Source organism: Nicotiana tabacum, chromosome 17 (assembly GCF_000715075.1).
Source record: "Nicotiana tabacum cultivar K326 chromosome 17, ASM71507v2, whole genome shotgun sequence".
NCBI lineage: Eukaryota > Viridiplantae > Streptophyta > Magnoliopsida > Solanales > Solanaceae > Nicotiana > Nicotiana tabacum.
The window spans coordinates 142,137,476-142,153,060 of record NC_134096.1 but is presented as its reverse complement, the minus strand read 5'-3'; the positions used below and the strand labels follow the sequence as shown (position 1 = coordinate 142,153,060).

Here is a 15,585-nt window from a genome sequence, read left to right as displayed (position 1 = left end):
ACCGTTAAAGTATAGCGTCGTAAATAGTCGCGCTATAGGTATAGCGCGCATATATACCGCGCTATACATAAATGTTAGGTACACCAATAATTCTTTTGCACTTAACTGACACACCAATAATTCATAGGGGTATAGCACACATATTTAAGGCGCTATACATCAAATAATTGTACCTCCGGACTGGTTTTTTCCTTATTTAAGGAGTTTCGAAATTTTGTAAAAATCTATTAAGGATCCTTCAAATCTTCCAAAATATTTGTTCGTTAAGTTATCTTGCATTTTGTCATAATGTCCGAATAGCAAAAAAATAGAGTTTCATTATATTGGAGGGGATTGGGGGGGATGGGGGAGGGGTGAGGTTGTGGTGGAGAATAACTTAGTACACTATAGTTGTTCTCCACAGTGTCATGTTAAGTTGCCACTTACAATGGAGTACGATACATTAGTATCGTTGTTATGTAAAAAAATGAGTGTGAGCAAACGTTCAGTGAATATTAAAGTAACCGGAAGATATACGTATTATGTTACTCTGCAAGGGATTGCTTGCTATGTTGAGTTTAACATCGAAGACGATGAAACTCTGAAAGATTTTTTGAGGACTCCGGATGAACAGCGGGAAGTTCTTGTGATAAAAATATTTGAAATGTACGTCAAGGCTGAAAACGTTTGCAATAATGAGGTTTCGCAAAGTAGGGATATCCCTCAATCATTAGGTGGTTATTTTGGAGCAATTTTAGCCGAACAGGTTCCGGATGAAAGAGTTTGGCCTGATCTAAACTTATCTCCGCGGGCGAATGAGGAGCGTGAAAATAATTTCTCCCATAGTTGACATAATCCACAAGCCGAGTGGTAAACTTCAATTTTCCTTTGTGTTACAATGTTTATTTTTATGTATTGAATTTATATTAACACTCATATATTCCACAGGGGGTACCGGCCAGATATGAAATTTACAAGTTATGAACTAACGGCCAGTTGGATGCGTAATTTTGGTGTGTTGGATCATGGTGGTCCATCGGAGAGTCAACATCAATAGGATAATGTACATCATGGGATATCAACATATTATGATTTGTAAGTGAAGTGATAAAGTGTATATGTAAAGTTTGGATGAATTTGAGAAACTCATTATTTTATTGGTTGTGCAGTGAAAACGAGCAACTTGAAGGTCATGTCATTACTCAATTGCCCGAAGACGACATATTTAATCGGGATCTGGTAAATGCGTAGAGTCATGAAGAGAATAGTGATTATGACAACAATGTTGATGAGTCTAGAGATGACACATCCTTCCCTGATGAGGATGATGATGATAAGGACGAGAATGCTAAACCTGATTTGACGAGGGAGCATGCTCCACCTCCCGTTAGACCAAGAGTGTACGAGTCACATAACACTACAGGGAACTAAACAACATTAAAGTCACATATTAATATATGTACAACAATAACATCTAAATAAGATTAATTATTCCTAAAATAATAATTTATCTATTTTACTAATCTTTTAGCACATAAATAATCTAATCCGGATAAAAAATAACAAATTGATTTAATCACAAAACAATCACGAAATACATATACCACAGTAAAAAATAACTAATTACTATTTTTTATAACAACTAAAAATATTAATTATTCATAAAATAACAATTTCTCTAATTTACTATTTTTTTTAGCACACTAATAATATAATCCGGATAAAAAATAACAAATTAGTTAAATCGCAAAACAATCACGAAATAACATAGAATACAGTAAAAAATAACTAATAGGCATTTTTTATACATGAGTTTTAACAAAAAATAAGTCGGAATACCTCGATTTTATTTTTTTTGAAAGTTGAAGATTTGATGATTTGGAGCCGAAACGAACAACCCACTATGCGATAATGCCTTAGATACATTGTTAGCTTGCTATAATACCGAAAATGAAAAATTGATGTATAGCGCCTTAAATATGCGTGCTATACCGAGTTTAATTATTGGTCTTCCAATTAAGTTCAGAAGATTGGCAGTGGGCCCAACTTTTACTTATAGCGCGGTATTTCACCGCGTTATACCCTGTTGAATTATTGGCGTGTCAGTTAATACCAGAAGAATGATTAGTGGGCCCAAAGTTCAAATATAGCGCGATATTTCACCGTGCTATACCTTAACGGACAAACGTGCCGTTAAAGTATAGCGCGATAAAAACCGCACTATATATATATATATATATATATATATATATATATATAATGGTTGGTTGATATTATTTTTTATTTTTTTCGTATTATGGTCACTTGAGTCCAAAAATAACGCAATTAGGTTTCGGACTCTAATTTTCATGAGTTGAATGATCATACTACGGAGTAACTCGTAATATCACTAGCTACGTAGCTTCCCTCGTGCTTGAAGTAGATGTTTTGGCAATTAATATTGGGTAGCGTGCTCTACTGTTCCGTAGCACAAGATTATGAATTACTGCAGACGTGATGATATATGCCATGGCTTTCAATATAATGTTCTCTTTCTGCGTCCGGTCTTTCTGTCTTTCACTCCTAATTCTATTCTCTTTTCACCCCTTTTCTGTTTTCACCTTCCTTCTCTGTGTTACTACTTGTTCTTTTCCTAAATAGTTCAAGATTCTGGCTGGTAGTTTCCATTTCCTATTTATAATTATCCAAATTATATGTTTTAAGGATGATATACTTAGATGGTACTGTTCAAATGAGAGAAAAATACACAAAGATCGGTTAACAAATTTGCTTAGACACTATTGTATAGGATTTCGTTTAGAGTTAGCATTTATACAGAGACGGTGAATAATTATTTTTACATTATAAAGAGCTCGTTCGGAGCAGTGAAAGTAACTTTTACTTGTTCAAACTAAATTTATAAGTAAATAGTTAAATGTTAAAAATACCGAAATTAATAATAAATAGTTAGTGTGTTTGGTAAAAAGGTACATTCGCACTTTTTTGTTAAAATGATTGAAATTTTGAGCAAAAAATAAATTTCAAGTATTTTTTCATAAAAAAAGGACTAATAATAGAAATTAAATAGAGAGATAACCGGGAGTTATGTTTTAGGAAGAGTATTTTTGAGATTACTAAAGATATTACGATTACGAAAGATATTACGGAAAAATGGTAAAAATTTTGGTCAAACCAAAAGTGTCTATAAGTTGCCAAATCATATTATGGATGACTAATTAACTTACTGACTTTTAGCTGATTTTGACTTATACTTTTGGTACTTATCAAACGCGTAAATATAAAAGTGCTTATAAGCTTGTTAGACCAGTTTATAAGTTTAGTGTTAATTATATATAACAATTTACGGTAATAAGAATTAGTATCTTAAAAAATGAGACAAGTAACATACTACTTATAACATATTATAATACACAAAACTACTAGATACTAGAACTATAAGTTACTGTAAATCGTTTCTTTTGGCTACGTACCTACTGATGGGTGGGTGAGGGACAGGGAATTTTCTTCTATTTTTTAATTTGACCCATTAAAATCTGCCTGAAGATACTCTATTTCTTAGCGGTGTGCACTATAATAATCTTCCTATATCCATTTGGTAGTGCTTGATCTCAAATAAAGAAAAAAAAGAAGGGAAAAACTAAAAACTGGGAGATGCATGCTATCCTATATTATTCCTACTGCTGAAGAACGAAAGAAGTTCACTAATGATCTGTTGGATATTTGCAAGTGCTTCAACTAGCAGAAAACTCTGACATTAATGCTACTTCTGAGAATGTGGCTTTAATAATAGCCTCCCAATAGCAGCTGCATTTATATGCAAATGACCACACATCATTTGCAAATTAGTAAACTTTTGAATCTTTTCTCTGTATTTATAAATGGGAATATTTGTATTACTCCTCCTCAGCTTTTACTAGCAATCACATACACATTTACAACTTTACCCTAGTAACCTTTTTGTAAGTACTAGAGTACAAAGAATATCCTAAATTTCTGGCATATTAAACCAGAGACAAAGAGGCCATATCTCCACATAAAGAAGAATCCCCCTAAATGAAGTCTAAAAATCACAAGAACATATACCAGTTAGTAAATAACATTTTGTAACAACATCCATTCATTCATTCATTGAAAAGAAGCTCTAATACTTTCTCTTCTGTCTTCTCATAAAGCACACTTTTTTCTTTCCCATATCTCCACACTCCACTTAATAATCATAACTTGTCATTGCCTTTTCATCCAAGCAAACTCCTCTGAATCCCACCTTTTTCTAGCCCCTCTTTTGTCCCATACTTTTTTCTTAACCCTTTGCTCTGTCAATTTCAGTCCTTCTCTCCCAGATATCCCTCTGATTTCCTTTCCGTGTGCCCCTCCTACCCCCCCCCCCCCCCACACACACACAAAACCAAACCAAAACTTTCTTTATAATTCTCTCATTCTCTCCATGTAACTCCTCACTCTTCAGTCTTCAGTCTTCACCTACCTAGCCTATAGCCACATTCTTCAGTTTTATATCTATTTTTTTTGTCTATATCCCTTTGTTCTCTTCTTGTTTTAGTACTACTCTCTATACACTATGGAAGCTGCTCAACAACAAAACCAGCAGCACTATCTTCACCAACAACATTTATCAATTGGACAGGTGGCAAACAACATTGAAGATGGTGTTGGTGGTAATAGCAGCAAAAACAACAGCAGCAGTTTCATGTGCAGGCAAAGTAGTACGAGGTGGACACCCACAACTGACCAGATAAGAATTTTGAAGGACCTTTACTACAACAATGGAGTTAGGTCTCCAACTGCTGAACAGATTCAGAGGATCTCTGCTAAGTTAAGACAGTACGGTAAGATTGAAGGCAAGAATGTGTTTTATTGGTTTCAGAACCATAAAGCTCGTGAAAGGCAAAAGAAGAGGCTTATTGCTGCTGCTGCCACTGATAACAACAATAATATCCCCATGCAAATGAGAGGTGTTTGGAGATCTGCTGATGATCCCATTCACCACAAGTATAACAACACTACAGGTAAAGAAAAAGATAATTTTTTGCCTTTCTTTTTTGTAAAAAGTTAACTTCTTTAACTATTAGGTACTAACATTTCACAAAAAATTGAACTTTATTATGAATGGTTCTAAGGACTTGTTTCATATACAGGTATTCACTGTCCATCAGCTTCTTCTCATGGTGTACTAGCAGTTGGACAGAATGGAAACTATGGTTATGGAACTTTAGCTATGGAAAAGAGCTTTAGGGTAAGTTTGGCGTAAATTCCTTTGTTAATAAGTTAAAAAGGAAACTACTTAAGCCCAAAAAAGAATCTCTTGGACCAGTTTCTAGATATCATGACAATCCACCAATATTGGGGTAAATAGTCTCTGTGCTTATGTTTACTCTTTTTTCATCAAGTTTCGTGCTTGTACACATGAAATGAAGAAAAAAAGGACATAGTCCCATAATCAAGACAACAATTTTCCCAGAACTTGTGAGTTTCTTCTATAAAAAAATAAATACCCTTTTCTCTACTTCCTCTTTATTTTCCCCTTAAACCAACTACACAAATGGAGGTCATATTTCAAGTTAGCAGTAAGAAAATACTTTCTTTGGGACACAAAAGAAAAGGTGCAATTTTCTTGGATGTTAAAAAATTCTGAGCTTGTCATATGTAAATTTCCTTATACATGCCTTATTTAACAATACTAAGTATGTACTAACTTAAAAAACTTAAATAATTAACAAAAATTGAATTTCTAATTAATGTTAGTGGTTCAAAAACAGGACTGTTCAATATCACCAGGTGGTAACTCCAACGGATCAATGGGTCATCAAAACATTACATGGGTTGGAGTTGATCCCTACACTTCTCATCAAGCATACCCTTTTCTTGAAAAGACTAAACATTTTGATGAAACCCTAGACGATTATGAGGAACTGCAACAAGAAGAAGAAAATTACCAAAGAGCCTCTGCTTTAGAAACTCTCCCACTTTTTCCCATGCACGAAGAGAACATTTCCAGTTTCTGCAACATCAAACATGAATCTTCAGGCGGATTCTACACAGAATGGTATCGTTCAGATGATCATAACTTGGCTGCTGCGGCCAGAGCTTCTCTTGAACTCAGTCTCAACTCTTTCATTGGCAGATCTCCTAATTCCCCTTAAGTGTTTTAGGTTATAGGATCTGTTTCTTTAATTTAGTCTTATGTTAATTAGTAGTACTACTAATTTGGCGTGCCTATGGACCATGGTAATGTTAAATATTAGTCTAAGTTACTTCCTTTGTAATGTTAATTAAAGTACGGATCGGAAAAGTTAATATATGATGGTTCCAAAGTTCTCGGCTGCACCAACTTGCAATATTTATGAGCTTTTTTCCTTTTTGTTACTATAGACCCTAGTTAGTAGAAGACAGTACGACGGAAATATATTGTACTGTATTGTACCTCCCTGCCGTTAGAGTTGCCTACGGCAAAATAGAACCAGCATGCCATGGGTTTCTAGCCATTATGGTACCCATATTCTAAGGCTAATCATTAATAGAGACCGTGAATTGATTATGAATATTTAATGGAGTAATTTATTTTATGTGCACTTATACTGTAAAAAAAATGCACCATTAGGTAACAGTAACTTACAAAATCAGGTAATTATCTATATTGAGTATAACGTAAAAACTTCAAAAACTAAACCTACTAGAATGTGTAAAAAGTACAATCGTGTAAAAAATATCACAGGGTATTTTGTAAGTTAAGTTAAATTCATAAAATGATTTCAGAGAACCGCACAGTCAAGGCTCGAGCCAGGTAACCAAAACTGGGGGACGGGGGGGTGGGGGGAGAGGGGTTATTCTTTTTTTTTTTTTTTTTTTTTACGGAACTGCCGAATACCTTTTACCATTAATCTTTGGGGCATTGTTGATTTTGAGTTCTTTCTCCTCAATTTCTTTTCACTTGTACCAGCTTAACAAGTCAATAATTTACCCTAAAAATGGATAACAATTGAATTTATAAGCGATTTTAAGGATACGTTATATAATTTGGCACAAATTAAGAAGACCGATTAATATTGAAATTGACAATAGAAGAATGAATGTAAGCCACACGTATCGAATTGCCTTGGCCTTCGAGTTCGATCACCTTCCAACCAAAGATGTTTCAACTGATGTATGAACGACTAATAGAGTAACAAGATAATAAAAGTTAGAAAGTGTCAGTATATTGCTTTATGTTGCGTTGATATGATGTGTATTACAAATGATCAGACCACCTTTTATATAGTAGGGGTGTCCTACTCTTGGTACAATTCTATACAGGGTAAAAAATCTTATGATTTGCTAATTACTCATCCTCTCCTTGATATGTGCTGAGATTTCCGCCGTGATCCTCGACCGATCGCGGATATTTCGGTTGTCCGTTATTTGGCTCAGTACATTTCCCTCGATCTTGCTCGGTTTTGATCTTGCTTGCCCTCGATCTTGCTCGATCTCGATCTTGATCGGTCTTTGGGTCACGAGCTCGGCGATCTAATTTTGCATCATGGTTCGATATAATACGAGGTCGAACCTTAACCTATCATATTCCAGTCTCGATTAATCACACAAGGGGCGAGCCCGGTTTTGACCGTAAACAGATAGTCCCCTCGTTTCTCAGAGAGAAAATGACGAGAAACGATATGAACTTCCGAATCCCGTCTCGATGGGCCGTGATGTAAGCAACGAACCCGACTATGACATAAGCGACAAATGGATATCGAAATATCACGTCGGTCCAGTTATCAAGGCATTAAATGCTTGTCAGTCGCTGGTCGGCCACTACCGGTTCTGAACCGTCACCAGCAAGCTATAAGTACCTTAGCTTTTCGTCATTCAAACTTTACATTCAAAGCTCCTCATATTCTTGTTTTTTCTTCAAGAATCCCTTTGCTTTGCAACTCTTGCACTCAAATTTCTTTAACTTTCATCAAATTGCATACCATCTTAACTCTCTTTTCTTCTTTTCTTCAATGGCGAAAACTTCTAAGACCGTACTACAAAAGGAGGCCACTTTTTTTATCACGACCCGCCGGCGACGGGGCTGCGACGGAACCTCACCCTGAGGAATTCGTTCCGGCCGGGTGCCCTACTGTTGCCGATTTTAAGGTTGAAAAGACCTCCCCGGTACCTGTGAACGCCTAATTTTTGACTATGCTTGAATTTTTTCCCCACTCATCTCACCAATACGTCACTTCTCACACTATCTTTCCCGCTCCCATCTTCCCACGCGTATCCCCACTCCACTTTTCCTTACCCCAACTCTTTGTCCCCCACACTTTGTCCCCACTTTCCCTTGTCCCCCATGCTTGGCCCCCACTCACAAACTCCATACCACTCTCCCTACCCATTAAAATAACCCGTAACTCCTTTCTTCTTAAGCAAAAATGGACAGAACATCCCCTTAGAGGAACCCTAAAGCTCTAAAAAGCAAAAAGACTATCGCAACCGCTTATCTTCGTTTTCTCTCACACAAAATCTTCTCTATTTCCTCCATTAGAGCCGCTCGAATACCCCATCTTCAAAACTATGTAGCAGCTCCAAAAACCACCCCTCAATAGCTACGTGACCACCTACAAACACCAAGGAACCAGCTACTTCAAATCAGCCATTAAAGTACCACAAAACACCATATAAATGCCTTCATTGATGCCATAATCCACCAAAAATAACCAGCTCTTTACCACCATCTTTTACGTCAAACTAGCTCCAAAACTACTACAAATCACCTACGAAATCAGTTGAAAAATAGTCTTTGAAAAACCACCAAAAATGTCGTCAAAAGCCATCGCCGTCGAGGTCGCGTTCGAGCTCCGTCGTGGATTATGGTCGGATTTACTGTACGTTCCTTCAAAGGAGGTTCTTCTTATTTAATCTAAAGAGTTATTATTAAAAGGTCATTTCAATATTGTTACATGCTTGGTTTTATTTTGATGTTTAAGTATTTCAAGTTGGATTCGTCGTTGTGTTCTTTATTACTCTGAATTTATTTACTGATATTTTAGTAGGTTAGTGTTAAGATTGCTTACTAGTAAGTGCTTTTGGTTGATTTTATATGCAGTGTTTGGTCTAATTATTTGTTTAATATGATAATCGTGGATCAATAATTGAAGGGCCAATAGATTGCATGTGATCTTGGCTTGATGGGGTTAGTATTTTATTTTTTTGTAAGAAGTTTGGGCTTGCATGGGAATAATATTTGTCCAAGTTGCCTTCTGTCAGACTAAGGAAGAGAAAAATTTTAAGCTTAATCCATCTCTTTAATAAAGTAACTAATTTAAGTTTAGCCAAATAGTGAAGCAATAGTCTCACTCATTCTCATGACAATCGAAGTTGACCCATTTCTTTTCCATAAACTCTATGCCAAAATAACCTCAATTCTAATAGGAAAATATTTAAACTCATGAACATCATAGCTTGCTTTAGGCACGATTAATAAATCATCGTAACTATGGGTATGATTCCCGTGGCATAGTCATGATACGTAAATCCCAACTCAAGTGCGCGTTCATGTGACTTGACCAATCAACTTCGAATAATAATAAATGTGTTATTGATTGTGTACACGTACGCGTGACATGATTCTTGACGCCAAACAAAAATGAGTACACGTACGCGTGACTTATTTCAAGATAATTTTCATAAATCTAATCAAAGCAATAAAAGTGGACATAGGTAAAATATGAGAACCAATAAAACACAGGTTATCCAAAAATAATATAAGCCAAATACAGTCAATAAAGCAACTGTGCTAGAACCACGGGACTCGGGGAATGCTTTACACCTTCTCCCCGGTCAATAGAATTTCTTACCCGGACTTTATTTTCGCAGACCAATAATAAAAGAGTCAAATCTTCCTTTGAATGGGGATTCAAATAAAAGGTGACTTAGAACACCCAAATATCAAATTTAAAGTGGCGACTCTGAATAATAAAATAATCCATATTTAAAAATTGTTACTTTAACTGGAAAAATTTTTTTACCCAACAAATATAATACACATCTTTTGGGGGGGTAAAAAGGGGTGTGACAGCTCTGGCGACTCTGCTGGGGACTATTCAAGAATTCGAGCCTGTACATTAACTTTATTTGGCTTTATTAATTTTTGTATATAACTGTGATCTATTTGGGCCTAATGTGCTACTTGTGTGTTCTTTACCGCTTTGATATTGTTGAACTGTATTATAAATTGTCTTCTTGCGCACCCCCTCTGAGTCTTCTGAATACAACCTCGGGAATCGCGAATATGCGCCCCATTCTTTTTGAGATAAAGTCGGTGGGCCTGGGCTCCCAGTGAAGGATTATTAGTCACCCATATTTAAGAACGGGGAGGGTCCAGTAGTTAAACCGGAGAAATATAGCTCCCGGTACGCTACCCCTTCCCAACTCGAGTTGTTCGCTCATTTTATGGCCAGTCTAGATACACCTCATCCCCTAGGAGTTTTAGAACCTAGAAGAACAAGCCACTTGCTTGGTTATCCCTAGTAGGATCATTTTGTTACATCATGTGCATTTGACTTAGTGAAACTCGGCACAGGGCCGGGTCCGTATAAGACAAGTATCCTTTTTGAGACCATCATGTTCAATTTTGTACAAAAATATTTTTTACTAAGATTTTGTAGTAGTCTGGCGTGTGGTATAAAGATTAATTTTCATAAAAATCAAAAAAGAGAAATAGTCAAAACTGACCGAACTACGCAAGTCTCATTCTCACCGGATGTGAGATACGTAGGCAAACCTCATCGGTTCCGGCCCCTAATTTTTAAAAATTCAAAAAAATATTTGTCTTTAATTCCTTCTTTAGAAGTCTTTCTTTGAGACGTCAAATCCAAAATTTTAAAAATATTTTCTTCCTTTTTTAAAAAAAATGTCTTTCTCCCAAAATTCAAAAAAAAAATCAAAATCCAATTTTTTTTTTCTTTTTTACAAGTCTTTCTTTCGATGATTCCAAAAAAAAACAATCTTTGTTTAGAAGTTTTCTTTCAAAAAAAAAATAATCCAAAATATTTTCCTTGTTAGGAGCTTTTATGGGATTATCTGTATATGAGTAAAAAAAGAGTTTGTTTATTTACTTTATTCCTGATTTGTCCGAAGTACGCGAGTCTAATTCTCACCGGATGTGAGATACGTAGGCAAACCTCATTGGTTCCGGCCCCCAATTTTCAAAAAAAAATCCAAAAATATTTTCCCTTTCCTTAATTCCTTCTTAGAATTCTTTCCTTAGAAAATTCAAAAATAAAATCAAATCCAAAAATATATTTTCTTCTTTTCCGAAGTCTTTCATCCAAACAAAAAAATCAAATCAAAAATATATTTTTTTCTTTAGACGTCTTTCTTTCGAAAATTCCAAAAAAACAAAACAAAACATAAAATAATATATAAAAATCAAAATCCAAAAATATTTTCTTTATTCATAAAGAATTTTCCTTTCAAAAATTCCCAAAAAAAAAAATCAAAATTCAAAAATATTTTTCTTATTAGGAGCTTTTGTGGTCTGTTTTGTATATGAAAAAAAAATTAAAAAAATAATAAAGAAAAAAAGAGTTAGTTTATTTACTTTATTCCTGATCTTTCCCTGAACTACGTAATGATCGGATTCATGCGGCGACATGATACGTAGGCAACTCACAAAAGGTTCGATCAAAATATGTTTCAATGATTCTAAGATGAGGGATCAAAATGAGGCGTGAGTAAAAAAACAAATGGTGATAATGTTAGGAGTGTGGCATATTATGTGTGATTCATATCTATAAAATGTCTAACCTAACACATTTGTTGTCTCTTATATAGTAAGATTAAGGTGGTTGGTTTGTGGTGAAACTGGCAACATATTATTACTTCACTAGATCAAAGAAAACGGTAGTAATGGATAACAATGATGAAATCAAGTTGGTCAGTGACAATCCCCAAGGTCCGTCAGTTGAGCAAGAGTCGGAGGAAATAAGAAAATTGAGACAACAACTGCCTGATGTATATCAAGCTTGGGTTTCCGGTCAGCCTCCATCCCAGGGTCCCTCAGAGGGAACTTCCACTGTACCCCGGGCTACTCAACCATCGCTTCATGCAGTGAGCGATCACATTCTACCACCAGGGTATGTACCAAACTACAGCCTCCATGCTTCCCCTGGTACCTCTAATATGCGACCTCCACTCGCACCGGTCAGGAACACCCCTCTCGTCGTGTCTAGCGTACAGGTATATACAATCCCGCCACCACCTCCTGTGACGAGGCCAAACAACGAGCCACCACCTCAGGCTTATGATGGCCAATACAACTCTCCAAATATGGATTTCAGGGTCTCGGCTCCATACAATCAGATTCCTCAGTACGAGTCAGCAGTGGAAAATGAAAAGCCTGCCAAGACAGTTGAGCGAGATGAGATGGCCAGGAAAATGAAAAGTCTTGAACAAAACATAAAGAATATACAAGGACTAGGTGGTCACAAAAGTGTTTCGTTCAGTGATCTATGGATGTTCCCTCACATCCATTTGCCACTAGGGTTCAAGACCCCAAAACTTGAGAAGTATAATGGACACGGCGACACAATCGGCCACTTGAAAAGGTATTGCAACCAGCTGAGGGGTGCAAGTAGAAAAGAAGAATTGTTGATGGCTTATTTTGGGGAAAGTCTTGTGGGGGTAGCCTCTGAATGGTTCATTGACCAAGATATCTCTCACTGGTATGTCTGGGACGACATGGTCCAGGCCTTCATCAAACAATTCCAGTACAATATTGATATTGCATCATATCGCAATTCCCTGTCCAATATGAAGAAAAATCCAACGGAAAGCTTTAGAGAGTGTGCCATCAAGTGGAGGGAGCAAGCGGCTAGAGTTAAGCCACCCATGGACAATCATGAGTTGATCACTATTTTTCTAGAAGCTCAAGAGCCTGATTATTTCTAGAACATGATGTCTGTTATGGGTAAACCATTCGCTGAGGCTATCAAAATTGGGGAGATGGCCGAAAATGATTTGAAAACGGGCCGAAACTTGAGTCGAGCTGCTTTTAAGGCCGCATCGCATGCCGTTCAAAATAGTTCGGGGGGTTTGATGAATAGAAAAAAGAGAGAAGAGAGAGCCATGATGGCTTCCAGCCCGAGGGGGCCCCGCAGGACATTCAACCAATCATATATGCTTCCTGAAGTCCCACAACACTATTATCCCCATCACGATGCTCCTTATGTCATGGCACCGCCTCCCTATGCGGTGATGAACGCACAATCTTACACGCGGCCACAACATTATACACAAAACTGAGCTCCACCTCCCAGAAATGTCCGTCCCTGCCAAGCTCCATATAATCCCCAACAAAATGTTCCCCAATACAATCCTAGCCCAAGAGAGCCCCTCAGAAGGAATCAGTTCACCCCTATTGGTGAATCATACTCTAGCTTGTTCCAAAAGCTAGGTCTGCTACAGTCAGTGGCCCCAAACCGGCTAAACCCTGAGTCCCCCTAATACCGAGCTGATGTTAGATGTGAATACCACTCCGGAGTGGTGGGACATGATACTTAAGATTGTTGGACTCTCAAAAGAGCAGTGGAAGACCTCATCGAAGTCAAGGCAATAGTTCTTCAGGACGAGGAGGCTCATGATGTGACAAACAATCCCTTGCCTGATCACAACACTAGGCCAGTAGTCTGAATGATTTGTGAAGATGAGGAATTTGATCCGGCACTGAAGGCTATTGCAGCCATTGACGAGACAGAAGAAAAGCCAAAAAACGGTCGCCAAACCTGAAAGTTCCATATCAGACGAGAGTCTCAGTAGCCGGTCTTGCTATCCTTTTCGCTTTCGGATTATTTCAGGGTGTGATTCGGATATTTAACTTTGTTGTCTTACTTGCCAATATAAACCCTTCTATCTTTAATTTTTTTTTAAAAAAAAACATAAAGTCAAATGAAATTAATATTTTATTGTTTAGGAATGTCTTTTTTCTTAATCTTGTCACTTTTCTTATTCTCTTTTCAGTTCTGTTAAATGCAGATTTTAATGACATGACATGCATGCGAACTTCAGGCCCAGATCCTAAAACGCTGTCAGACTTTGAGATAATGAATCAAAAATCAGAATGCAATGATGATAGCTTTAAGGAAATAAAATAAAGAATCGGAAATGTCAAAAGGTTCATACATTGTAACGAGAGTACTGCCAAAAGAGAGTGTTGTACTTGGAAAACATAACGCAGGTGCAGTCAAAATGTACTATGTTTGATCCTCTATATAGCATTAATATTCTTCGGTTGGGATGAAGAATGCTTTCTTTCTCACTATGCAAGTACTATCAACCTTTTGCAAACCCTTTGAACCGGTTCCCTTTTCTTTGATTACCCTCTTTGGAACTTGGAAGTTATTATAATAATAATGAATGAAAATGTAAAAAAAAAAAAAAAAAAGAGAAAACAAAATAAAACAGAATAAAAAACAAAACAAAACAAAAAAGAAAAATTCACATAGGCAGCCTCTCTCTAGGGTTCAGTCACACCAAAACAAAAATTCACATTCCCCCAAAAGTTGAAACTGGGGCAGATGGTATAATGGTTCGGCGATGATTTCGTCTGAAAGGTTCCAAAGTTGTAATTCAATCCAAATCTTTTTTACCCAAATGCTTTCCAAGTCCTTTCGATCAATCAACCAGAATGTTCAAGGTTGGAGGATACAGTCACTTGGAAATTATGCAACCAAATGAGAGAAATAAAATGAGAGAGTCTTATTGGTAAAAACCCTCATGGGTACCGTAAGGCAATGGTGAGTAAAGAAACTAAAATGAGAGAGTCTTTTTAGTGAAAACTCACAAGGAGCACTATAAGGCGATGGTGAGAAGAGAGAGGTCAACTAGTGAAAATCCACAAAGGGTGCCACTGATTGAAAAGAAGATCCTCACAGCCATTGGCATCGACACATACCTGGGCAAGGTTTCTCGATTTAGAGGCAAGAGTTGTGATGAGTTTCTGAGAGTCAGACGGTTTACACAGATTAGGCATCCAGTCCAAATTCATTGTTTATTTTTTCACTAGTAAAAAAATAGCGTTTAGCGACGAAATTTCGTGACAAGAGTTATTCCGTAGCTAAATAACGACGGATTAGCGACGAAATTTGTAGTTTGTTGCCAAATAAGCTACAAGATAATTCGTATCAAATATAGCGGCGAATTAGCGACAAAAACTTATATTCGTCGCTAAAATTGGCGCTAAATATTAGCGCCTTTATTTTACCTACAAAATTAGCGACGAAAGTTGGGCGACAAAAATTATTAAAACTTAGCGACGAATTTATCGTCAAAATATCCGTCACAGAATTCATTTTACTTATCAAGGCATTCGAAAGTTATCCGTGACAAAATATTCCGTCGCTAATTTCCTAAAATAAAATTTTATTAATTATTATTAGCGACAGAATTTCGGTCCGTCACTATTCCGTTGCTAAATTTTCGTCCCAAAAATGAAATTACCCTAGGTAAAAGACATTCCAACCATTAGGGCACAAACACCCCAATTTCTTCCGTCTTTTCTTCCTCTTTCTTCTCTTCCTCTTCTTCGAAGGCAGAAATACTTGGTCCTTAATATTTTTCAGTCGACGC

General features: G+C 36.6%; 1 protein-coding gene across 1 annotated transcript; it reads left to right on the top strand.

The window, feature by feature from the left end:
* Window positions 1-4,381: 4,381 nt before the first annotated feature.
* On the top strand, window positions 4,382-6,312 carry LOC107812471 (protein WUSCHEL-like). Its single transcript, XM_016637596.2, has 3 exons — window positions 4,382-5,003; window positions 5,133-5,230; window positions 5,754-6,312. Exons 1-3 carry the CDS (start codon window positions 4,556-4,558, stop codon window positions 6,135-6,137), a joined length of 930 nt encoding a protein of 309 aa, XP_016493082.2. The 5' UTR covers window positions 4,382-4,555; the 3' UTR covers window positions 6,138-6,312.
* Window positions 6,313-15,585: the final 9,273 nt, after the last annotated feature.

What these genes read in the sequence shown, in the direction of transcription:
- LOC107812471 (XM_016637596.2), top strand. Translation starts at nt 4,556, where the DNA reads ATGGAAGCTGCTCAACAACAAAACCAGCAGCACTATCTTCACCAACAA. An exon ending in CAAGTATAACAACACTACAG is followed by an intron (nt 5,004 to 5,132) that starts GTAAAGAAAAAG and finishes TTTCATATACAG; the next exon opens with GTATTCACTGTCCATCAGCT. An exon ending in CTATGGAAAAGAGCTTTAGG is followed by an intron (nt 5,231 to 5,753) that starts GTAAGTTTGGCG and finishes GTTCAAAAACAG; the next exon opens with GACTGTTCAATATCACCAGG.